This window comes from Echiichthys vipera (genome assembly GCF_963691815.1).
Source record: "Echiichthys vipera genome assembly, chromosome: 19".
Taxonomy (NCBI): domain Eukaryota; kingdom Metazoa; phylum Chordata; class Actinopteri; order Perciformes; family Trachinidae; genus Echiichthys; species Echiichthys vipera.
Window position 1 is genome coordinate 22,107,430 of NC_139844.1, and position 27,495 is coordinate 22,134,924.

At 43.3% G+C, this 27,495-nt stretch overlaps 1 protein-coding gene across 1 annotated transcript in view; it reads left to right on the forward strand.

Moving 5' to 3' along the window:
• Positions 1-20,209: 20,209 nt before the first annotated feature.
• The window catches only part of pak5 (p21 protein (Cdc42/Rac)-activated kinase 5), a gene marked incomplete at its 5' end in the record, with an annotated part of 31,666 nt that continues 24,380 nt past the window's right edge, over positions 20,210-27,495 (forward strand). The window contains one exon of the mRNA XM_083933932.1: positions 20,210-20,356. Within this exon, the coding sequence (XP_083790058.1) occupies positions 20,210-20,356 (147 nt within the window). The remainder of the gene's footprint in view (positions 20,357-27,495) is intronic.

Consider the following 27,495-nt stretch of genomic DNA (forward strand, 5'->3'; position numbering starts at 1 on the left):
ATGGGTCCGGGCTTAAGCTGTCTGGCCATGCCTTGGCCCGGGCTGCTGGCGTAGGCACTTTTTTGTGCCCTGTGCATCTCACATTGGGAGTTATCAGAGCGTGCAGGCAGGGAGAGTCATACAGTAGCAGCAGCAGCAGCAGGCTAGCAGTAGTAGTAGTAGTAGCAGCAGCGCGCTGCAGGGCTGCAGAGGGTCCTGGATCTGACCTGATTTGTCAATTCGATAACTTCACTAAAGCGTTGCTCCTCTGGCAAATCATTGGCTTATAAATTCCGCAATCATGGTTCGGGCGGGGGCCTCGCTGTTTCGTGTTTTGTTGAGAGAAAATTGAGGTGCATAATGGATTTTTTAGGAGTGCAATTTGACATCAAAGTGCAGCATCTGAGGAGGCTCTGAGTGTCCTTACTGTCCCGCCATGGCTTACCCAGAGAACTTTGATTGGTTGAAAGAAACGGTCAGTTTTTTGCCAGGTAAGAGCAGTGATTTAGTTTACACATGGGCTGAAATATGAGGGATTGATTGATTGGTTTGTTTTTGTGGCATGCACCCAACCCTCATTGTTTTACAAGAAACCAAGTGTTCAAACACTTCATTGTATTTCATTTGATTACAGATAATGATATAATATAGAATTGTCATTTTACAGCTCGGTCTTTAACAACATATTCTACCTTCTCTCTCAGGCTCGACAAATAAAATCTGCTACTAAAAAGTTCCCTTTTCAGTCATCCAGCCAAGAGGAATCAACATGAATAGGGCTCATTTTAGCAAAAAATAAATAAATTCAGCCCTTATTTCCTTGAAGACAGGACAGTAAAACAAAAACCTCATTCTCTTATTCACCTAGCTCACACAACAAACAAAGTTTTCAGAATACCAAGATGAGATATTCATCATCAGAGCTATAATTCAACACACTGCAGCCTCCTGATCATCCCGGGTCTTTAAACATGATTTGAATGAGATGTTACGAACCTCTCAGTGTGTTGTAAACACTGCGCGAATGATAAAAAGCGCCTTCTTCAGCTTAAGTTGTTTACTGCTCTTCGGATGCATCTACGGGGAATGGGAGGTGAAATGCATGTCTGTGTAAACAGTTTTTGAGCCAATTAAATCATCTGAAGGAACAAGGTCTGGAGAGAACAAGTGAATGCAAATGAGACAGAAGTGAACAGCACACAGCAAAGCGGGCCAGGACAGAAGAGGCGAGGGATGACAGAACCGACACACTATTGATGAGGAACACATTTTACCTCGCTTTGCGCAGGTTTCAGTCACTCAAACCACGTATAGCTGCATTCGAGAACACCGGGAAAATGATAATACCTTGAACAAAACATATACCATAAGTTTCTGGTTTTGTGAAACATTTGATTTTAATCAAATTAGGAATCCCTCCTCTCCCCTGTGGCGATAAACGAAGCCGAACCCTCCCTCAACTTGTTTATCGGAACAAACTTGTGTCCTTTTCATGTTGCATTTTAAATTATGAATGAAGTGTATTTGCATACTTGTGCATGAGTGAATGCTCAGCATCTTAATACCAAATTATGCTTCTAAATCACAATCAAAATGATGCAAAATGAATGTGGTGTTTGGAAAACACATGAATACGCAAGCGTTTGTGCACGTAGGCACCGAAAATAGACACAATATATATACGAACACGCACATGCATGAGCCCCCTTTTTTTTACCATAGCGTGATACAGGTTCCAGTGAAAGTGTGTGTGTGTGTGTGTTGAGGTGTTGTTGTACAAAAGGGGAAGTGCCTGTGGAGGCTCAGATGGTGACAGATGGTTTGAAGACAAATCAGCCTGGGAGTCAGGATCTCTGCCCTGGGACTATGTTTGTGTCAATGTATTAACATGTACGTGAAGTGTGTGCTCTTCTTAATGCTTTATACATGTGTGTGTGTGTGTATGTGTGTGTGTGTGTGTGTGTTTGTGTGTGTGTCTGTGTGTCTATACAGGACTGAGCATCTGTGTAGTTTGTCAAACCCATAGTTTGTGTACGTGTACATGTGGTTATGGTTAGTAACATCAAGATATATTGCTTTTATTTAAAGGGCATGTTTTTATGTGGCAGAACAATATATATTTTTACTTAGCTTCACTCAGCTCCAGAGCCCCCTGGAGCTGTGGTTTATGAGTCAATACATACAACAACATACTCACAGAGACACACACACACACACACACGGTCACAGCTCACTCCAGTCATACACACCTAGAATAATGGTAGCTTCTTAATCTCTACCATACATCAACAGGCGCAATTTCTCATCACACTGACATTGTTACACTTTGGCAGAATAACCTTGCAGGCATTACTCTGAAACTTCACAAAGTGCTTTACAATCTGTCCATAAATTACAGCTCAAGAGGTGCTTATGTGGCAGCGAGGAGGAGCTGTGCACTAAGTCCTTCCTCTGGTCCCTGCATGGAAGCAATCCGCAGAGGCCTCTACACTCAGAGTACGCCTCAGTCCGACAACTGTTTTGACCGCCGTTGCGAGAAGGCAGCTGCTAAAAGCGCCGCAGGAGTAAGTTTGTACCTGAACATGCACCTCCATCTGCTGTGTACGTGTGTGCGCATGTGTTGTTATGTCTCTTACCAGTTGAGCCTGGACTAGACGCCTTAAGCCCTGCTAGCCTCTAATAATCTCATTCCCAAGACGTACCATCTAGGTCAGGGGTTTCCGTCTTCACTCTGGCTGCTTACGGACCAGAGTGAGGGGGAAGGATGCTCTGTCATAAAAAGGGTTTTGTGTCATAAAAAGCATAAATAGCAGAAAAGAAAGTTTAAAGGTCCCATGTAAAAAGTGAGATGTCAGTGTCATTATTGATTAAAAAGCAGGTTGAGGTGCTTTACAAATACTGTGAAAATATAAAAATACTCAGAGAAATGCACACCGTATTCAGAAACTGTGTCTTTTTAAACGATCCGTAAGGACTTCTGTACGGTTGTGAAGTCACAACTATACTGAATATGGGTCGAAAGTGCTGCTACAGTGCTGTTAGTAACACCCCAGCTGCAGTGACGGTGCAGAGAGAGATGGCAGTAGGGCAGATGTGGAGGACCTGGGAAGGCTGAGCAGTCAGGAGGGAGGCGTAAAGAGACGAACGGGGTGTTTCAGACGGACCGTAAAAATAATGTGTTTTTTTAACATTAAAGCATGTAAACATGTTCTAGTAGGAACCTATAAGCAGTATTAACCCAAAAGTGAACCTAATATGGGACCATTATTAAAAATATCTCAACCCAATAGCCTCCCTTAGTTACTGTTGCTATTCCAGCACGGCGCAAGAGCAGTGTAGTGACAACGGATTTACTACTCAAAGTTATAAGAGCCAGTCTAACGATCACTTCCTTCACACTTCAAATCTGGTTCTTAGTTGGATGTGTCATTATTGGATGTGTTTTTGTTTGTCCATTGCTCCAAGGTAACAAGGGCTTTAGCTACCTCATGTGTCAGCTAGGATTCAGTGCAAAGCTGCGACCAGGCCCACTGTAGTCACTGTGTGTTTCAGTGCGGCGACTGCAGACAAACAACTCTGCTGTCAATATTTACCAAATATTTGAGCGCAGCCTTCTGTCCGACTCTTCCTTTCCCATGAGCTGTTGTTCAGCTGCATCCCTGACATTGTCTCTACTGACTTTGATTCGGGAATGTCGTTTCTAATCGGCATAATGTCTGCCCGTCAGTGTTTCATCTCGCAGAAGCCACTTTGTGTGCATGCTCCGAAAATAGTAACAAGGTCAGAAACCTTCGGTCGATTTGCGGAGGTTTAGGTGGACGTGAGCCAAAAGTGTTGAGGGTTGCTGACATGTCCGCATTGCATAAGAGATTTGTAGCTCAGCACAAAATGGAGAAGATTAGAGCTGAGGATTGTTAGGCTTTAGTTTTGGTGGTTATCTAAGGGGGGAGGGGGAGGGGGGGGGGATACCTGCGGATAGTATTTCAGTCATGTGTTCTCATGAATCAGATGATGTAATGGACCAGGAGAAAGACAAAGAGACTTTTATCTGCTTATACATTTCGTTAGGGCTCTGAGGCATAAACGTTCATTGTCATGAACGGTACAGAGATAACACACAAAAACCGGTGGTCCCAATGCAGACACGGACACGAAGTCAAAGTACAAACAAAATACTAACAAACAAACGCAAAACACTACAGGGAAAACAGGCAATACAAACAACGAGACGGTCGAGGGAAAACAGGAACGGGGAGATGACGGAAGAATCAGGGAGACGGACGAGGAAACAGGAACACGGGAAATACGGAGAAAAAGAAAACAAACACGATTAGATATACTTAGCGACGGGAAGCGTGATTCCACAACGAGAAAGGGAACGCTGGTCCGGGGGGGAATAGGTTACCAACGAAGGAATACAACGGTCCGGCGCTGCATGCCTGTCCGCTCAGGGTATCAGTAGTGATCCAGGTGATCAGCGTAACAGGCTGCAGCTTGGGGGGGAGCGCCTACCGGACCTAGACGAGAGACACAAGAGGAACACAAACATGCAGGGAAACACAGACAGAGGGAGACAAACTCACACAAAAGGAAGAGAGGAGGGTACTGACAGAACGAGTCTTGACAATTTTGCCTCATCTGTTATCCTAGGACTGATTTCCATGGCGTAGATAGATGGACATTCCTTCTGTGAAGTTCTGTCGTGGCCCTCCATTCAGTTCTGATAACTTTTTTTTGGCACTCATGTCTGATACTTATCTGTCTTTCCTGTTACGTTTCAAACCATCATAGCATATGAATGCAATGCAATGCTACTGTATGTGGCAGCTGAATGATGACGCTGTGTTGTCAGATATTGACTTCAGCGCCCAGTGCATCAGAGGGGAGGCTTCACAAATTACCTTTTAAATTCATCTTGCATGAATTGGGAAACGGTTGTCTGTGATGTGAGCTCATAGGATTTACTCGGCTGATTTGTACAAAAAGACGATTATTGTCCTTTTGAATATGCCGGTAAATGGATGGGATCATTCGAAAGCTGTAAGTCACTGTATTTTCTCACAATTTAAAAGATAAGTTGTCTTACTTTGGTCAAAAATACAGTAATAATTCAGTAAATATTTTATACACTTAAATTAAATTTTGGGCGGCAGTAGCTAAGTCCATAGGTGACTTGGCTGGGAACCGGAGGGTCGCTGGTTAGAGTCCCTGTGTGGACCATGAATGGAGCGTGGACTGGTGGCTGGAGAGGTGCCAGTTCATCTCCTGGGCTGTTGAGCAAGGCACCGAACCCCCAACTGCTCGGGGCGCCGGTAACTGGCCCCCTCGCTCTAACATCCCTCTTAATTGCATGTATATAGGTCCTGTCTGTGCATGTGTGTGTATTTCGGGCCTGTGTGTGTGTAACATGAAAATTAATAATAGAGTGATTATTGAATTTCCCCATTGCGGGACAAATAAAGGAATCCTTCTTCTTCTTCTTCTAGATGACATTTCCAAAGTGATTTGCATCGATAAGCTCTTTCTAACCTTTCTTTTTTTACGAGGCAGAACGGAATATTTGTACTCACGTTGGTGCAATACATCCTTGAGTGTTTACGGTGTGAACCAAGGGTGACTATGAATGCAGAGCAGAAAGCAGAGTGAGTTGTGTAAACATGCCGGTGGCACAAGGTTTCTATCTATGACTTAACACCTTTTTGATCCAGTATTGAGCTGTCTAAAGGCAGCGGCGTGCAGCATAATAATCCGCTGTGCTACGACTGTGCTGCTCGGTGCATCACAGAAGCCTTGAGCCTTCTCAGCTTCCATCCTCTCTCTCTCTCTCTGTGGCTCTTTTTTGTTTCTGATCTGTTTGTTGTTTCCTTCATCCGTTCATTTCTCTATCTGCCTTTAACATTCCCACCATGCTCTGCTTCTGTTCTCCTCTTCTGCCTCCACCCCCCTCCCCCCTTCTCCCACCAATCTCTCCATCTTTCCTGTTTGAGGCCACTAATTTGGTCCCTCTGGCTCTCCTGCAGGGCAGCAAAGGAAATGATGGAGAGATTTCCATGATTGCATTTTTTTTGCATAGTCTGTGTGAAGTTACATTTGGAAATAAACTCTTTCTTCCTACCTCCTACTGTCATTGCACGTCGGCTACTCAGGAGGTACTGCCAGGTCAAAAGACTTCATCATTTAGCCAAATAAAACTGATTAATTAATTGACTTCATTAACACTTTTTTGCGACTAACCAGCATCTTTTTAATGTCTTCATTCAAGAATTGATAATTTGCTAAATCTTCTAATTCTCACATATATAAGGATGCATTAACATATTGAAGTGGTGTGCATGGGGTACTCACTCTGTATCTAAAGATGTATTTTTTTAGGCCTTTCTACAATCAAAAATACAAGAAGAAATGTATGAATTAACAAAACAGCAGGTGTATCTGCTCTAACATAAGCTGCAAATGTTAGCATGCCTGGCTAGTGTAATTAGATCACTAACTACAGCAGTTACCTGGTGTTACTTCCAACTTACACGTTATGTTTGAGATATTGTGTGCGGGAGCCCAGAAGCTACTAGACTATATCAGAATTTAAGCTTATGTTATCAGCTCTTTCATCATCTCATCTCATCTTCAGCCTCTTATCCGGGGTCGGGTCGCGGGGGGCAGCAGATCTAGCAGGGGACCCCAAACTTCCCTTTCTCGGGCCACATTAACCTATTTGGTCAGAAATTCTTAGAGTTATGGTCAAACAAATAATAAAATTATTTGCATTTTAGCAGCCCTTCCCCCATCCAAAAGCACTCACAGACCAATACAGAACATTGGTCAATTTTGAAAGGTGATGGCCTGTTTCAATGGCAAAATTCAAAACAAACAAACCAAGAATTACATAAATTGGTAGTTCTAAACACATTCAGGGTGTTTTTACTTTGTCTCTTCCACAAAGTCGTTCCTCTCTCCTACAGTGTCCATAACAATCACATACAATTTGCCAAATATGCAAATTAAGTGATGACGTCATCTGGCTACTCTGTTAGGACCGCCATAGCCACTTTCTTTACTGAGGAGTTGGCAACACTGGCTAGCATACAGTTGGTATTTCAGTCGACAACATACAATAACTGCCAATGCAATCTAAAAATGAGGCCCTAATTTGCATATAGCCTACAGGGGGCATTATTATTATTATTATTATTATTCCTTAAGACTACCCAGACCTAGACCACTAAATTCTCAAGCGGTTTTACTGAGACCCTTCCTGTGTTCACTTTTTGCCTGTTTAAGCACCATCCGTGTCCTACACACATATGTAAATGAATGAATGTTTGGGATGGACTGGAACAGTAAACATTATCTGTGCAAAAGCCAAAACAGAAGGGGGGGAGAGAAAAAAAGAAGGGTGGAGAGGAAGAAAGATGACTTTGTTTTTCTCCGGGGACAATGCCTCCTAGGAGAGGACAACACAATAGCCACCATTCACAGCCACACCAGCAACATCATGACATTTTGTTCCTACGACTGGACCTCATGCATCCGCCCAAACCGCCAATAACACAATGGGATTTTCAAAGTAAAAGCTCAGACAGGAGCAGCTGCCGTGGCAGCTACGTATCTAAATCACTATCAAACCTTACATTCAAAAAAAAAAAAGATCTAACTGTGCATTCTTTTTCTCATTGCTCTAGTGCATTTTTTTCTAATGCTTATGTTACATAACTAAAGTGGACAGTTTTTTCTAGCATGTTTGGACATTTTTGTTGGTTTATATCCTGCAGCAATAGAAGGCTGAACTTAGCATCCAGCAGAGCAGCAAAGTACAGAACAGCACAATACAATATAAGAGAGCAGTTTAATACTGACTTATACTTATATAGGATAAATCAGCAGTGCAGCTTCCATGCAAGCAAACCCTCATTGAGTGCCATAATTTAGACTGTATAATAACCAAGGTGATTATCAGTAAGGATGAACCCTGGGCGCCTCCCTAGGGAGGTGTTCCAGGCACGTCCAGCTGGGAGGAGGCCTCAGGGAAGACCCAGGACTAGGTGGAGAAATTAGATCTCCACACTGGCCTGGGAACGCCTCAGGATCCCCCAGTTAGAGCTGGTTAATGTGGCCCGGGAAAGGGAAGTTTGGGGTCCCCTGCTAAAGCTACTGCCCCTGCGACCCGACCCCGGATAAGAGGCTGAAGATGAGATGAGATGAGATTATCAGTTCAATGTTCTTTCTCATTAGTGCCCGCTTTAAATGTGATGTAGTTTGCTGTCGTATAAAAACGTAAATACCTTCAACTGTCAATGTTCCTAACAATACAGGGCTCCACAGAACACCATCTGTAGGGCTCAGTGTTGGGTTTAAATGGTGGAGAGAGACGTTTGGTGAGATAAGAGATCCCAGGCACATTTAGATAACTTCCTTACTTTGCACCAAATCATCTTTATTTTTATTTTTAATAAGTTTTATGGAACTTTTTCTGGTTTGCTTGGAAACTTAAGGAAACAAACTTTCTTTAAAGGCTCCAACAGCTGCATTCACCACATGCAACTTGTGGAAGGACCATTAATCAAAACTCCTTCAGCAGTACATGCTAATGAAATGTTTGTTTGTTACATATTTGCTCGTGCTCTGATGTGTGCAACGCAACAATGCACGCCTTGCGTTATATCGTATTTCCAGAGGAAAGGTGCACATTTGATAATGCTGCCTTTGATGCATACTAGAATAATTACACATTCATCTGCATCCACTCAACCTGTAGCAGTGTCGTACTGCCCATATATTCAAGGTCAAAGTGCTGAAACCTCTGAAAAGGCAAGAGCGTGCATTGCTCAGTAATTTACAGGTGATGTGCAGTCATGGGTTTCATATTTATTTCCTTAAAGATTCCATATAGTCAAAAAGTGATTCCATGTATTTATATTATGAAGCAGGTCAAGGTACTGTACCAACAGTTAGAGTATCAAAATACTCAATCCACGGATATGCACATGCTATATATAGGTAGAAGGTGGCGCTACAGTGCTGTTACAGTCTTTCCCCGATTGCAGTGACAGTGCAGAGATGCCAAGAGTGCAGATGTGGAAAACATTTGAAATCACTGACCAATCAGAGCAGACTGGGCCTGTTTTGGGAGGGATGGGGGGTGAATGCAGGTATATTTAGACAGACAAACATGTTCTAGTAGAAGTATGAGCCTGAAAATGAGGATATGTTCCCATCTAATGTCAATGATTCAGTGCTTCGGTCGGAATATTAATCTACGGCTATCTTCTTTGGGTTGCCAGGTTTGCCAGGGTTTTCCAGCATGTTTGGCAAGAAGAAGAAACGGCTGGAGATCTCAGCTCCGTCTAACTTTGAGCACCGGGTCCACACAGGCTTCGACCCGCGGGAGCAGAAGTTCACCGGGCTGCCGCAGCAATGGCAGAGCCTCCTGGCGGACACTGCCAACCGCCCCAAGCCCATGGTGGACCCCTCCTACATCACCCCAATTCAGCTGGCACCAATGAAGGTAAAGTGTGAATGGACAGAGGTCATCAAGCCTGAGCACTGGGGGGAAATCGTTTTCTTTGTCTCATTGCTCGCCTCACCAGTCTCGCATCTTCATCCTTCTCCCACAGCTTTCACCCACACCTCCCTCTCTGTATAACGTGAATCTGTACATCCCCCCCACACACACACACCCCACTGTTCCTTTACTTTTCTATATTTGGCTTCTTACTCTGCATAGCTGTGTTTCACTTCCACGTCGCTGTATCTCACCACTCCATCCTCCAATCGTCACACTTTCTGTTGTCTTTCTTCCGAAGCAAAATAGATCATTCTCCTGTGCCATCTGGCCACTTCACACTAATCAAATGACTCTAGTATATCAAATTATATCATTATCATGGTACGTTGTGTTGCTTTAAACCTGCATTTAGCAATTTTGTGATATTTAGGTAACATTGAATGAGTCCGTGTAGCGCCAAACCCACTGAGAATTAAAGCTAGACTTTATAACCTTGAATATAATAAATCATTCTCAGTTCAGTGCACTGCAGTTGACTTGGTCCGATACTGTACTGTATGACCAGTCACGTTTGGTGGCTAATGTTGGCAAACCTCAAGTGATCTACATGTTGGTTTGCTGATTATATTCTATATTTTTGCATGTCGTATTTAAGCGGTTTTACAATAAAAGTAAAACTAGTATTGGCAGTGGTTACATGTCCACGTTTTAACATCCGACCCAATCACTTCTTGCCTCTATCCAGAATTTAGTAACGTGGGTCTCCCTTCAGTCCCCTAAACCACTGTGCTAACTATTTTAACTATCAAAGAAAGACAAATTGATACAAAATGACAGATGTATGACGCTCACACTCGTAGGTGGACAGAAACATGAAGGGATGCTCATGTTATTGTGTGTCTGTTGTATTTGTAAGTAGACAAAACAGAAACAACCGGTCAACAATTGCTCAATGCAGCTTTAAACACCTCATTTGACTTTTCCATTAGATAATGTCACAATCTCAGAAACCCTGATGCAAACTGATGTTGTTTTTTTCTTCATCCCGCGTGTGTGTGATTTCTCCGTCTTACCTCGCCTGTGACTGTGATTGTGTGTCTCCCCTTGTCTCCGAACCTTCTGAGTGTCTCCTCTGATGTGTTGTTGTTCATTGGTTCTTCTTAACATATCACATTGACACATTTGCTCCACTGAAAAAGAGCTTTAGCTAATTATAGTCGCTGCATATCAAATGTGCGATTAAAAAAATTGCTCCTTAGTATTTCTGCGCACCTTTCTCAGGGTTGGAGCAGAACACATGATTGTTTTGAGGCCCTTCTCTTGCATACTGGAGTTTTTGGAGGTTGTATTAGGCCTCACGGGCCTTCACAGGGGCACTGCTTCAAAATATGGTGTTTTATATCTTCCATTGTGCTGTCTGTGGTCCCATCATACTGCATGTGTGACCCACTGCCCCTTCAGCTTTGAAATCTAGCAGCCTTTCCGGTGTGTGTTACAACACCAGCTTACACCATTTCTGTTGACATTGATAATACTGTAAACACTTGCCCCGTGTCAATTTTGAACCACTTTCTCATTCCTGATGTTGAAAGTGGACATAAAGTACCGCAGCACTTGGTTGCATTCTTAAGAAACCTAAACGCACCATTGTGAGCATTAATCATCAAGCCAACTTATATATTAGCCACCGAGGAACCACTTACAGGTGCTGCTGACAGGAAAAGCAATGATCAGACACCCACACGAGTCCTGTAAGAGAGAACAGCAATATGCCACAGGAGATATCTCTGAAGAGGGGGAAACAAGACAATAATTCTCTTGCTCTCTTCACAGATATCTCCCAAGAAAGTCCGGTCATCCGAAACGCCGTTGCCCAAAGTATGACTTCCTCTTCCCTTCTGTTTTTAACCCTCCCCCCTCTTTCTTTCTTTCTTTTTTTTTGATGTTGGTCGCTCTCACACTGTCACAACTCCGCTGTTTTGTTTCCACATCTCTCCTCCGCTGCCTGCTGCCATGCATTCAGGTAGAGGTGGTGTGTGTCAGCAGGAACAGGGAGAAACACTGAGAATGACTCTACACACATGACATAACTACATCGCTCTGCCAAAGTCTTTCCTTAGGCCTCATCTCCACTCTCCTTTTGTTCCATTCGCATGAGCCTACCCAGAAATAACAAGATTAACTGTAGCGGCATGTTCCCTTGTTCCTCCCCTGCCTACGGGGCTGCCATTGATAAGGATGATGATAATCATTATGATGATAATCATGATGGTGATGATGATTGGGTGCTGAGATGTGAAGTGCATGTTGCCATGACAGCTGATTCTGCTCTGCTGTAGGCCACCTACAGGCCTCCGTAGAAAATAGGTCAGAAAGGGTTTGCATGCATTAGAAGAACCCTTTCTACAATCCACCTATTGATCCGACCCAAACCAGCCAGTCTCCTCTCCTCTCCACTCCTCTCCTCTTCTGTCCTCTCCAGCCCTCTCCTCTCATCTCCTGTCCTCTCCTTTCCTTTCCTCTCCTCACCTCTCATCTCCTCTTCTTTCCTTTCCTCTCCTCTACTCTCCTTTCCTTTCCTCTCCTCACCTCTCATCTCCTCTTCTTTCCTTTCCTCTCATCTCCTCTCCTTTCATGTCCTCTCCTCTCCTGTCCTCTCATCTCCTGTCCTCTCCTCTCCGTCTCCTCTCCTCTCCTCTCATCTCCAGCCCTCTCCTCTCATCTCCTGTCCTCTCCTTTCCTTTCCTCTCCTCACCTCTCATCTCCTCTTCTTTCCTTTCCTCTCCTCTACTCTCCTTTCCTTTCCTCTCCTCACCTCTCATCTCCTCTTCTTTCCTTTCTCTCATCTCCTCTCCTTTCATGTCCTCTCCTGTCTTATCCTGTCCTCTCATCTCCTGTCCTCTCCTGTCCTCTCCTTTCCTCTCCTCTCCTGTCCTCTCCTGTCTTATCCTGTCCTCTCCTCTCCTGTCCTATCCTGTCCTGTCCTCTCCTCTCCTCTCCTCTCATCTCCTCTCCTTTCCTCTCCTCTTCAATCAAGTGAATCAAACTGATTTCATATATGAAGACATGATTTTGACAAGACATGATGGTTTGCAAGCTGTGCATTTTTACAGATATAAAAATTAGCATCTATAAATGTATACATCTGGAATCACTGTAGGGGAAACATTAATTTATTAATGACTGTTGACATAAAACAGGTCATTCAGGTTCAGATGTAAGAGTGTGCACAGACCTACTTGCAAAACAAATTTGGAGAGTAAAATTCAGATAGGTTTCATGTTCATCCTGACGTCTGTGCTCATTTTTCTCTAGCGGTTTTGGTTTCTGAGTACTTGAGAAAGTTCCAAGTTGCTTACCAGCTATTTTTAATTAACAGGCTTAAAAAGGACATGCTTAAACCTTGTGGGTCATATTTTCTATAGCTCAATATTAAACAAACTTAAAATCAAGGAGGTGGATGATAAAATATAGTCATTGCTCCAGAGGCAATGCCACATTCCAGGATCTAGTGTGTAATAGATAAGGGTAAAGAAGAAGTGATGAAACCTGAAACAGGAAATAAAAATCTCTGAGCTCTATCATCCCCCCGGCGCACAGCATCACAACTGTCATTGCGTTGTGTAAGTAGCAAATGTACTAATGCACTGTAAATTGTGTGTTGGTCTTAAAATGAGGTGTGTGTGTGTCAGGCCCATTGCTATGTTGAGGCTGCAGAAAGTGACTGTGCTTGGTGTATAGTCTAAGGTGTATTATTAGTATTTCCTGCTATTTAAAGGGTGCATTGTTATACTAAGTTAATCCAGGCAGATCATACAAATCAATATTCTCATTCTGATTCTGATGGCAGATGGTGAAATGATACATATTTAAAAATATTAATAATGTTTTCTAAAATGTGGACATACTGTGCACAATTACACATGAGGAATAGTAACTTTTGAACCACTGATTATTTCAGAAGCTAAAACACTAGTTCTGTTTCCTCTGTCAAGTTTATAACTGCAGTATTGAGTTTCGTGGTTTAAATCGTCTAACTACAAAAGTGGAGTTGGACTCCCTTAAATGCATCGTGCACTTTAGACCATGCACCCTAAATCTTCTAAATAGGGCCCTTTACGTATGTGTAAAGACTTAAGGGTAATCTTCCAAATACAGGCACAGTGCTGGAAGTATTTCTGACTGTGATTACTAGTTGGGTAATGGGTTGAGAATCACAAACCTATGATGTCCAGAGTGGCTTAAAACCACTGATCAGAACATGCAAATTGAAAATCACAGAGCTTCCCTAAGAGGAAAAAAAATCCCATCTGAATGGGGCACTAGTTTTTTCGAAAAAAGAAAAGAGAAAAGAGCGCATCAGAGACCACTGTGGAAAGAAGTTTGATGTTACTGAGGAGTCGGGGTCACTTCTTCACTCCCACGTCATCGACACTGTGCTCACTTGACGTGTGTATGCAAAGAATACAAACTAAGATGCTTGTGTGTAAGTTTGAGGAAGCAAATGAAGGAAGCGCTGTTGCTTAAAGTTGGTGACACCGATGACACTTATACCAGTCCTTCATTCCAAACTTCTTCTAAACTTGTCTCTTGACACTCATGTTTTGTCTTTTGGTAGATGTTTTGATAGAGGTTGCGTCTCTATCATGCATTTGTGTGTATGCTTGTGTGTGCGTGTGTGTGTACATATGTGTGTGACCCTGACTCCCAAGGTGGGCCGGGTTATTTATAGTGTCTCACCCATGGCCTGATATCCTTCCCCCTTGGTTGCCCTGACACTTGATTGACATGAGGATTCCTCTGCTTGGCAGACTCCCCCAGCTCTGTCTACTAATCGTGTGTGTGTGTGTGTGTGTGTGTGTGTGTGTGTGTGTGTGTGTGTGTGTGTGTGTGTGTGTGTGTGTGTGTGTGTGTGTGTGTGTGTGTGTGTGTGTGCGTGTGCGTGTGCGTGTGTGTATCTTTGCACATCAATCTGTCTCCAGTCTGGCAGACCTCCAGTTCTGTCCTCACCGAACACAGAGGGGCAGAGTATAGTAAAAGTTTAACGTGGCGTGTGTGCATGCATGTTTGCCTTTATGCGTGCGTGACCATATATTCGCGTGTGTGTGTGCGTGTGTGCACTTGGAGAGGTCGGCGCGACCAGGATGCCAAAATAACTACTACCTCTGCCCTCTGGCTTGTGCACTCATCGTTTATTCACAAGGCTTGTAGCCTTGTTGTCAGACTGCTCATCTCAGCTGAGCATTAGTATTGCTTAAAGCCCCGGCTCTCATCTCTTTTCTCCCCCCTCCTTCCCCACCAGCCCTCAGCACACATGCTAATCCAAAAGTATAGGCTAACACCATGCCCCAGCAGTATTTCTATGTTTTAAACATTGTGCTCTCAAAGCTTCTGCAGTCTGACAATTTGAACTGTGTGTGCGTGCGTGTGTGTGTGTGTGTGTAGTGCGTGAGTAAGTCTTTTGTTTTAATGCTGACATAGATGGTTCATGTGTGTATGTGTGTGTGTGTGTGTGTGTGTGTGTGTGTGTGTGTGTGTGTGTGTGTGTGTGTGTGTGTGTGTGTGTGTGTGTGTGTGTGTGTGTGTGTGTGTGTGTGTGTGTGTGTGTGTGTGTGTGTGTGTGTGTGTGTGTGTGTGTGTGTGTGTGTGTGTGTGTGTGTGTGTGTGTGTGTGTGTGTGTGCGTGCGTGTGCGTGCGTGTGTGCGTGCATGCATGTGTGTAATGCATACGCAAAATGTCTTCATTGTTATGTTTTGTTTTAATGTTGACATAGATGGTTCACGTGTGTGTACGTGTGGGTCTATGTAAGTGGGTTGCTGTGTGACACAAGGTTACATGTGTGCTAATGTGTTGCATTCATTAGCACCGGGAGCAGCAGTGCCGTGGCTATTATTAATGGCAGTCTCATGTTGCACCTTGACTTTGACACCCTCAAATTGCCGACCCCCATGGAGCTAAGGAGGTAATTTACCATGATGGTTTTGTGTGTGTGTGTGTGTGTGTGTTTGTGTGTGTGCGTATGTGTATGCGTATGTGTATGTATGTGTATATGTATGTATGTGTGTGTGTGTGTGTGTGTGTGTGTGTGTGTGTGTATGTATGTGAGTCTGTGTATGTGTATGTGTGTGTGTGTTTATGTGTATGTGTATGTGTATGTGTATGTATGTGTATGTGTATGTGTATGTGTATGTACGTGTATGTGTGTGTATGTGTGTGTGTGTGTGTGTGTGTGTGTGTGTGTGTCTGTCTCTGTGTATGTGTATGTATGTGTATATGTATGTGCAGGTGCGTGTGCGTGTGCGTGTGTATGCGTATGTGTGTGTGTGTGTGTGTGTGTTTGTGTTAGTGCTTGGACCTGCTCATGGTATCTCCTTGTTCCTATTTTCTAATGTGTCCTCAGCCGTGGGCCAGCATTAGAAGCATGAGTTCTTGTAAATGAGAAACAGAATGACCTGTGAAGGAAAGGTGACACGTGTAAAAGCAAAGGAACTTAGTGGGAGAAGATTCTTCTGACAGTGATTTGTGTGTTTTTTGCCTCAGTTAGACACAAGTCAGTTAACAGGATCCTGCTTTCTCTGTGTGTTATTTGCATGACTTTGCATTTGAGGCTTTTAGAAAGTGCAGAGAAACAGAAAAATTACAAATCCATTTGGCCAATTTTGCAATTAATTACTACTGCTTCGACAATGGGTCAAACAAGCCATTATAATCTGAACATTAAACAGTGGCAAAGTAAAAGTGTTCAGGAAAGAAGCAGGAACGTGTGCTTGCAGTGAATTCATAACAGGAGTGTTACGATGGGATTCTTTTAACCAACAGCAATAAAGTTCACAGCATATCCTTTACACAAGGTCAGGGCAATCGCAGACACAGACTTTGCCAACGCACGCAGAAAGGCAGTTATATACTGAGTTAAGAAGAAGAAGAAGAATTACTTTATTTATCACGCAACGGGGAATTGAATTTTTTCACTCTTATTATTAATCATGTTACACACACAGGCCCGAAATACACACACATGCACAGACAGGATATATATACATGCAATTAAGGAGAGATGTTAGAGCGAGGGGGCTGCCAGTGTCCAGTTCTGCGAGCAGTTGGGGGTTCAGTGCCTTGCTCAACAGCACCTCAGCAGTGCCCAGGAGATGAGCTTGCACCTCTCCAGCCACCAGTCCACGCTCCATATATGGTCCACACACAAGATATAGCAAGCAGTAGTAGTAGTAGTAGCCAAAATCTACTAAATGAGAAATGTTCATTTTCACTTTTACCCCATAGCATGTTTTTATTTCAAAGCAGTTGAGATGATTTGTCTTGATCCCAGGGTTTTAAAACAGCCCTTAGGGCACGGACATCAGCATCACTAAGGCCGTTAGAGAGAAATGGGGGGGGGGCAACTTTATAAGGATCCTAAGACAAACCCATGATGATTCCTGAGACCAACTCAAAGCTGATTCCTCTTTGGTCTGTAAGAATTAGATATTACAGAAATAGCAGAGAGATGTTTCCTTTCACAGATAATAAGTGAAGCTGGATAGATCACAGGGCTAATATATGCACATTATGTTTTAAAGGTGGAGATGTGTCTTTAATACCTTTCAGTCCTCATGCTCGTCTCCTGGATGAAGATCAAATCCCCTGCTTGCATCTCCTGATATCTGAATTCCTCTTATTACGCCTCCTGTCTTTGACAGCGAATACAGCAGAGCACTTACTGCTTATGTTATTTTCCATTGACACCTGAGGTAGCTCATTATCAGCTTGAATTAAGTGTTTGACACTCACGGTATATGGCTTTATAATAATATCAATTGTAGTCTCACAGCCTGTGGGTGGGAGTTAATGTGATAGTAGTTTAATGGATTAAGTTGCTCCACAGTTTTTTATAGACAGAACGGCTGCAGTCAAGTTTAAGCTGTCTGTCTGCATTTAGATTACATATTTAAAGTCACCTCAGACAAGTGTGGTTGTATGAGGTGCTTATCCACAGTCAGCATATTACCTACAGAAGATAGCAGTTGGCACAACCCAAGCTTGGAGAAGCAGGCAGGAGCTCAGGTACGGAAGCTATGAAATGTGGACGTGTGCAGCGGCGGATCACGGGAGGTTCTTGTCTGTCGCTGATGTTGTGATTAGTTCTGGACAGTCTCTCTCTCTCCTTTTTAGTCGTTGTTTTTGTCTCCCTCTGTCGGTATTTTTCTGTATGTGCTTTCTTTCTGTTTTCTGGTTTGAGTTTGTTTTCCTGGCAGGTGATTCTTGTTAGCACTAATCACCTGCCAATCACCTGCACTAATCAAACTCAATGAAAAGGACTGTATTTTATAGGGCAACTGTTCTTTGGAACAATCTACCTGTTATGATTCGCGATACAAATGGAAAATTTGCTTTTAAAAAGAGACTAAGAAGGTTTTATTCATTTTAATTGTTTGACTCAGCAAGTATTGTCCTGTTTATTAATGTATGAACGGAATTTTATCCTTCAACTTTTTTATTGTTTTTATTGTTTTTATTTATTTTTATTATTGTTCTTAATTTTAAGCTCTATATTTATTGTTGTGTTTTTATTTTTGGCTAAGGTTGTGACCTTGCCAAATTAAGTGTGTAAAACTGTTTTATGACCTCGGTGGACCCCAGGAAGACTAGCTGTCGTCTAGGCGTTAGCTAATGGGGATCCTTTTTCAATAAATTCAAATAAATAAATTCAAATTCACTCTGTATATCAACCCGGTACTGAGCCTCACTCAGTGCCGGATCATACCCTCTACATACCCTGATGTCTCCCTGTGTACCTGTCCTCTTGTGTCCACTCATCGTGTCAGTTTGTATCAGTTCTCTTCGTGTTTTACCTTTGTGTTTAGTGTACCTTTTTGTAAATAATAATTAATACCGTTTCCTGAGTTCCGTGTCTGCAATTGGGTCCCATCCTCCGTGTACTCTCCGTCACCCCATGTGACAGCTGCCTTGATTTGTTGGTTAGTTTGTGTTATCCTGAGCCTTAGGTTTAGGGGAGGTGGACCAGGAACTCACGTGTTCTGCAAGGGAAAATTATTATTTTTGTCTTGTGGCTTTGACAAGAACATGCAGCAGCTCTAGTTCCCCCCTAGTAAACATAAAGAGGGCTGTCTGACACCAAGATAAAGGGGGGGGGAATATTCTAAATAAAGCGTGTACCTAAAGTGAGACAGATCTTTAGGTGTTTTTCATTCTTACGGTGGCTTTTAATGTGTTAAGCTGCTGCCCTCGTCAACAGCCGACTGCCTTCTTCTTTGAAATACAATGAGCGACTGATATACTGACTACCTCATACAGTACAATCCCACTTCAAAAAATCTGAACCCTCCCTTTAATGATGATGTCTGTACTAAATTGGTGTTCGGTGTTGTTTGGTGTTGCTGCTACAGGGAGGGAGGGAACCATGTGGTGACATGGTGTACGCCGTGCTGGGTGTGAACATCGCAGCATCTACGCATGTACTTTGGTTGAAGCCAATGGAGGTCCATGCATATGAAGCAGATATGTGCTATTTTATGAAATTAGAGGTAGAACTCCACCCTTGGATAGTCACATTTTGATTTATAAATCTGTGATGAGCAGTGTGTTCCAGGAGTTGTTATGCAATGGAAATGTACCTCTCCCCCTCCGGCCTGCGTTGTCTTTGCATTTCCCAAAATGACTGCTGACAACCTCCACAGTGCATGCCTAAACTTCCTGCATTCAGCCGTGGGTTACATGTGCTGTAGGTAGTGTAGGTGGAGAGAGCGCGCTGATATTTTGGGTAGCTGTGCTGTGCAGGCCATTATAGCTGCACTGAAAATATCTCATCCTTACATCACATTGGACCAAGAAATAATGCAACAAAATGAGCCCGGGATTGTGAAGTACACTGCCGGGAGCTGTTATGTTAAAAAGTGACGTGTCAAGTGTTGATTCAGGGTTTAGGGTTGATTTGTTCTTCATGGTTTAACTTTGAAGAACAGTAAAGCACTGCAGGTGTGCAGTTTTTAGTGTTGTGGCTTTGGGTGGAAATTGTGACAGTTTTGCTGTCAGATACCATGAAATACAGTCTTCTTTACGGTAACTCATCCACAAAGGTCCTGATTCAGTCACTTAAAGGTCCCATATCATGCTCAAAAACACATTATTCTTCTCATACTGACTGTCTGAATAGACCTGTATTCACCCTCTGCGTCAAACACTCTTTCCCACACTTTAGCGCCCGTCTCTTTAAGCTCCCTCCCAAAAAAGCCCAGCTCTGATTTGGCAAAGGTTTCCGGGAACTCCACCTTATATATATATATATATATATATATATATATATATATATATATATTTAAAAAAGACATATAATTCACTTTTTACAATACGGGACCTTTTAATCAGATTGAATCTTCATATTTTGACATTGGACATTCCTGCCGGGTCATAAAAGGCTGTCACAGTGTGTGCGACAGCGAGACAAAGGAATAGACTGGCACAGTGAGAGTATAAGGCATGTGACAATGGGCACGACACACAGGGTGATAAGTGGAACGGCGTTACTGTAAATGTCAGTGGGTCAGTGATAGCAGAGCCCAGCTGCCCACCTTCCCCCCACCAGCAGGTGACAGAGGAGGAAACTCGATCATTGGGTCTCTCCGAGGGTAGCTGCCGTCGGTTTGCAGAGATTGCTATTCTCCCAGTCGATCCGGGACTGAACGCAGCTGCTACTGGGCAGAGACACTTATTATGGCGGGGGGGAGAGGAGCGGCGGACACTGGGGCTGGAGCGAACAGGAGAGAAACGGGGAAGTGGAGGCAGCTGGTGGCGGCGGAGAAGACTGAGGAGGCAGTGGTGGTTAAACCCCATTCACAGACGATTCATAAACAGTCACAGGTGGGGTGTTCGGCTGTGTCGGTTTCTGGTGAGCCAAGACTGCATGCCGGTATGCTGGCTATGCAGATTTGTCCATGCAACAGGTCTCAGCTCTCACCGCCAGCAGCTCCCGGCACTTAGTGTAAATATATTATATACCAAATTGGGACGGTGCAGGTAAGATCGCAGCTGTTCCATTCAGCATTTATTCTGTCGTTTTGTGCTGACTATGCAGAGATCTGGCGTTTACAGGGTCACATGTTTGACTGTGTTTCTATTTGCGTTGCATTCTTAATGCTGAAGTATGACACGCCGTGAATAATAGCCGTACAGAGTGCAGGTTTGTGCTCTAAGCGCTGCATGCATGTTGTGAGTTATTTTTGTAGCTTTGCTGGGTTTGCTGTATGTGTACATGTGGAAACACAGCTCAGGGAGATAGTGTTCCTGATTTAACAGAGTCACACAGCCATTGCTTCAGGGGCAGAAATGCAAACTTGTGTCTTTATTGAATCGGGAGAAGTAGAACTGTGATGGAGCCCAAACAATGAGTCCCGACCTTACATGAACCTGCAGAGTTTCTGTCCAAGCCTGACCTGAGCCGGAACCACAGCAGCAGATTTGGGACCAAAACTGTAAAACAATGTGTGCCCATATATACACATACACACACATATATACATACAATGTATATACTGTATGTATATATATGCATATATACAGGTATACATATATGACAGATAGCCACCCACCATAGAGCCTAGGGCCGGTCAGACATCCCTGACTGTGCAAGGTCTAGGCATATCTGCCCAAAGATAACTTTTGTTATGACCCGACACTTTAAAAACAAATTGAATTGAAATGAATATTCCATATTAAATAGAAATGATACAACACGTCTCCTCATTAATGAAAGGCGGGAGTCTGGGAGTCTCAGGACCTTCTAGGACTAACTGCTGTCAGCGACATGATTTTCGAACAGCAGCGGAAAAAATCAATGAGAGCGTATCAAATGTCGATGTTCAAATGACCCATAACAGTAGTTTATTGATTACGGCACAAAGCACCCCTTGCTCAACTGAAAATAAATATAATGAATATATATAATTCATAATTTCCGCTTAAAGGTCAGGGAAACGTTGAGAAATGACAGGCCTCAGCATGGCAGGTCGGGTCAGGACCGTTCGGGTTAGGGCAGAGAATCAAAGCTCTAGGGAGAAGCGGGCTATTAGCGTTCTTACATGTGCAAGCGGGGAGTTGCTAATTTGAGAAGGCCTTTTATTGCAGTGTTTATTAATGATATTGGGTGCAGCGGTGTCCACACTGAGAATGCATGAGATCTAGACAGGGTCTGGGATGTGGAGCAGGTCCAAAATCTGCAACGTATCCCCTTGTTAGAAGGTGTTGTAACCAAAAAGCCTGTTTGATTTTTTTCCTTTTTTGAGACGAACATGACAGACAGACAGTTGAGTGCCTCCTCCATCACTGTATAAGTGCAGACACACAAATCCAGGCAGTATATCTTCGCTCCAAACCTGCCAGACTGCACTTGCGCCCGAGCCTGTCGTGCACAATGACTGTGGCATTTCTTCAACTTCTTAACGGAAGTTCTTTAGAAAGTTGCAACGCTGTGATTTACGTTGGATTTGAATTTGACTCTGTATGCATTACACGCCACCTCACATTGATTTAGGACTAAATTAGTCAAAGCAGAAATAGACTGGAAGGGAAAAGAAGTCCCGATTGATGCGTGTCTGCGCGGGCATGCACCCTCATGCACACACAAACAGATAGAAAGAGCATCTGTCTTTCTTGGCACTGAGCTGAAGTGGATGGCATTGATTTAGACCTCTCATTCCTTCCTCCACTCCGCTCCCCCCCCCACCCCCTTGCTTTCTCACTTTGTCTCCTCTCACGGCTGCCATTCACAGTCACACTCTGCAAATCACCTCTCGCGGAGGCTTCGGAGCCACAGTCGTCGGGGGAATTTTGGCAACGCGCGGCGTACTTTGCCAGGGCGGCTCAAAATGTCCTGGCGAACAAGCATCCTTCAGTGTCTGAATGTGGGTTTTTTTTGGAAGGACATTTAGGCTGTGAATTTTAAATAGGGAAGGATTGTTGCAGGAAAAACTGATTTGAGATGACTGGCGTGTCGTACTTTGAAAGCTAAGAGTTTGTAATGGATTGGAAGAGACACAGTAGGGTGACTTTTCAAAATCCTGACTTCTTCTTTTTCTGCACAACTCTAACGTGGACATTTGCATCCTATTAAAGTGAACCGTACGGTAGCGCTTGAAAACCAATAGTACGGCTGTTGATAAGCTAGTGTCTCTCAAAATCAAGTCCCACAGGCTCTACAAACATTATTTGCACTCTTTGTTTCTCAGTCAGCAGAGGCACTTCACACTCGGTGTGAGGGGATTTAATGACTGGAGCTGCAGTATCCTCGTGTGGCCACATAGAAAACTACAACTCACTGTGTTTTTACAAATCATTCACTTCCCTTTTCACTTTTTCACTGTGGAGGAATAAAGAATGAAAATCACTCTTTGATCCATCCATCAACATTTCAGGGCCAGATTAGTGAGCATGGCTTTTATTAGTTCATAAGCCTCATCTGTGTTGTTGTTATTAGATCAGTCTTGATGCGCTGTACCAAGACTCTCGTTCACCCAGTCATACATGTGCACGTTAAAATGGAGAGACAACAAGCTAAAACATGTTTTTTTAACGTGTCTATTTGATCTGGCTATTCACACCTGACCCCTCATCCACCGCCTTAAAGAGTGACACAGTAGGGTGTTGAGGTGGTTAACTGTGGGCGAATGGGTTAAGCGTCTGGCTTTCACCCAGGAGACCATGGTTGAATCCAGTTTGGGACAGATTTAGAAATTTAGTTGACTTATTATTTTTGCAGTTTGGTTCGATTAAGACAAAAAAAACCTACTTGGTTTGAAAATGGCGTTGTTGGCTACTGACACCCAGGTATAAATAGCATACATTGATATGTATTTTATTTTTTTTTTGCTATTTTGACTATTTGACTTCTATAACATGTCTTTTTTTCAGACTAGTGGTAATAAAACATCCTAAATGTACATTCAGGTGTTTATTTGACCTCACTTCCACATCTGTCTGTAGGTTTCTCCAAAAGTTAGCATTTGATAAAACCTTACTGGCAAATTTAATCATTTCAAATAATGATATATTAATATAAGTAAACAAACAAGGGTGTTTTATGATCTAGTTGTTCAACATTTTCACCTGTGGTGTCTTTAGGATACATATCTTTAAAGGCTGTTTTTCTCTAAATGAGCTTTTTAATACTCTGAGCTCAGTTTTGTTCCTATTTATTTTATATGTATAGGTTGGTTCATCTATCATTCATGGTCTGATTTATGAAATATTTTAAAAACATGGCGACAAGCATGGGGAAAATGTCTTTTTATGGCTGTTGACAGTATTTTCTGATGAATGGAGTGATAAAAAGAGATATCCAAAAACACCTCTGTAAAAACCATTGACTCTAAATATGTAGACGAAATAAAATAATAACCTTGAACCTGTTCAGATTTCTGTCCTGGAGATGTTTGCAAATCGTCACATATTTAATAAGATAATGCATCATTTGCATTAAACATTACTTTGGTTTATACTGTGACTTGATGGTTTAATGAAGATAACTGTGAGAGGAGAGAAGACAACAGGAGAGAAGTCTATTGAGTGGAAAAGGCAGGAGAATGTGAGGGTTGAATGAGGATGGAGGGGTTGGTGGTGTGGTGTAGAGGCCTATAACTGGCTGACAGGACTCAGATTAATGAGCGCCAGCGTGTAATTAATCTATAGCGGGCAGCTGTCTGTTTATCTGTCTCAGAGTTGACAAGAAGATAACTGAGGGACACCTACTTGATCCCTCCCCCTCTTCTGCTTCTTGCTCTCGCTCTCCTCTCCTCTCTCCTCTCCTCTCTCCTCTCCTCTCTCCTCCTTTAGATCACAAAGTTTGCTCGACAGTGACAGGCTCCCCTGGAAACTCCTCTGGAAGTAAAACCATTTAGATCACATAACTGATCACACTGGCAAAGACACAGCACCGCACTTTGTTTATTCAACTTAATGCCAGTCACGACAGAGGATGCTGCTATTGTTTTCACCTTGTGCGTGTGCGCGCGTGTGCGTGTGCGTGTGTGTGTGCGTGTGCGTGTGAATGTGTGTGTGTGTGTGTGTGTGTGTGTGTGTGTGTGTGTGTGTGTGTGTGTGTGTGTGTGTGTGTGTGTGTGTGTGTGTGTGTGTGTGTGTGTGTGTGTGTGTGTGTGTGTGTGTGTGTGTGTGTGTGTGTGTGTGTGTGTGTGTGTGTGTGTGTGTGTGTGTGAGTGTGTGTCATAATGGAAAAAAGGTTCTAGAGACACCTACTATAGCGGGAACCACCAGGTTTTGAGTATTTTGCCTGGTGTTTAAATATATATATATATATATATATATGCATATTAAATATATATATTAATTTATATATTATAGGTGTAGTTGAGCTCAAAATGAAGGGTGAGTTCAAAGCTGTGTGTGGTCCGAGCAAGGACGCCAGAAGTAGGTTTTGTAGAGAGTAGGGACGGGGCCATTGCCCCACCACTTTACGCCCCGGGCCCAGTTTGCTGTTGCAGCTGGTGCGCTCCCATTGCAAGATGGTCCTTAGTTCTATATATTTTCTAGCAATTTCCGCGGGCTATGTTTCCGAATCAAGCTAAATCTGCTAGTGCTTAGAGGGATGGAAAAAAAGCAGGGTGTCCAGGCTTTACTGCGCTAATATGCTTAAGGTCGGGGATTTGGTCCGACTGTATGTTTGTATTTCATTATGTTTCCGCCACTAATCCATTTTGCTGGAAATCATCCCTCATTCCATGCGTTGCACCCTGTGTGACTCATGGATCCCGGAGCGTGTAGCTGAGGCTCTAGCCAGCCGAGGTCAAAGGTGACTGGGTCACACCGGTCTGAGCTGCCGGCTTGGGAGCTGTGGGGATCGGAGGCATCACGTCAGAGGAGGAAAACATAGCTTCAAATACTCAGCGGCTCGTGTCAGGGGGCTCCACAGTCCGCCTTCAGCAGCATGATACGCATAGACAAGCATTCACACTGATACATTATTCTCATTGAAGACCACCAACAGCTTCCTCTAGTTCTATGTGGGTAAATACACAAAGGTAAATGTGGCTAAAAAGAATCCCTACCCTATACAAACATGCTACTGAGATGTGGTGAGAGTGTTACATGGGATGTAAGCAGTTATTTAAGTAGTTCTCAACCTTTTTTGCTTCTGACTCCTTCAAATAATGCAATGTCTACTTGTATCCAAACATTTGAGTTGTTTTTAGAGGCCTGAAGAGGTGAAATTAAAGGATATCGCAAAAGAAAAAAGATGAGATTAGATTAAAGTTAAGTTTAGTTGCTTTTTTGGTTTGTTTTCTACGAGTGTGTCCAGTTCAGGGCCTGTGCTCGTCAGACTCAGTTTGGTCTTAAATGTGTCAAAATGATGTATAATTTTGTCCTAATTGACATGATTAAGAGAGTGAGTACTATGCATGAATGTCTCCCTATCTTTCAGCTCCCAAATTATTTAGGAGCGCTCCAGAGGTCTCCTCAGTCGATCCGGAGTGACCAGCGAATGACATGAAATGATGCATTCAGCAATGATTCATTATTCAAATATAATATTGCATAATTTATCATTAGTTGAACTTTGAAAAAAGATGATTGAAAGATGATGAACGATGACAAATGGAAACTACAAATGAAGGCACCCACGTTGAATGAATCTCTTGCATGTTGCAATATACTGAACCATAGATAATGTTGGATACAGTGAGTGATGGGTAGTCTTAGCTATGACAAGGAGTGCGTGAGGCTGTGATGAATTGTATGAAGCCACCTTGACTTGTCACCTACTGTATGGGCGCCTGCTATTGGCTGGGTTGGGAGGTAGGCATACTGGGTAGACAGTTGTAGTCCTTACACTGCATGAAAAGTGGGATTTGCGGCGGTTATCGTCACGGTAAATTGCTGTGAAGCTCCAAGCCAACTGTAAGTTTCAGTCAGCTCTGTGATAACTGCCGGGCATTGCCGTAAACCTGCAGTCTAAGGTGAGACAGTCAACCCCCCCAGCTCCTAGGACTGGGTCAGGTTTTCACATGTAAATCAGGAGTGTGAGTGTCTCCAAAAAAGACATACAAGGATGGACATTTATAATCAGATAGATAGGTACAATAGACTAGTTTACACTCTCAAAAGCCTTCACTTCCTTCAGGAACTTCACTTTACATTTTGAGGCCCCTCAGTGTGAAGTTTGCATGTTCTCCCCATGTCTGCGTGGGTTCTCCGGCTTCCTCCCACAGTCCGTGCACGTGTTAGGTTAATTGATGATGTGAGTGTGTCTGTCCCTGTGTCTCGGTGTACCCCGCCTCACGCCCTATGTCAGCTGGGATCGGCTCTGTACCCCCAGGTTGGGAACTACAAAAATGAACAACAGAGAAACCCTCTCAATCTCCTTTTTAAATGTTTAGTTAGAAGCAAAGGCTTCTATACTTTTTTCCTCATCTTTTTTGTTCAAATACACAGAAGCATTAAGTGTAAGACATTGTAATCGGCTTTGAAGGAATCCTTTTTGGCATGATGGTGCCCACCTATCCAGTGAACCCCTCCGTGTACAGCCTCCCCTCAGCATGTTGAGATGACGGTTATTAACTACTGTAACTAAGGGGCAGCAGGATGGCCTGAGGAAACAGGTCAGCTCACAGCCTATTAATCATGGAAATGCTCCAAAAATCCTCTCCCTGAATAATCCTGCTCATGTTTGCGTAGGCCTCATCCGTAGTCCCGCTAATAACACGTCAAGAAATCAGTGAAACCGTTCCGTGAGATCACCCGCTCAGTAATACAGGTGGGTCAACCCGTCAGCCTGCGCACTGATCTGAGGTCGTACTCGACTGGGCTTTTGAGGCCAGGATTAGTTGTTCTAATTAATCACGGAGATCCCAGATCTGTGCCTCGGGGGAATCTTATTACCAGAAGCCTCACTGTACTTTGTCCCTTAATCAGTGAAATTACCATCCACATCATGTGGATTCACGGTTGTTTAATTCCCAGTGAATGCACTGGTTCAGTCGGACCAGCAGAGA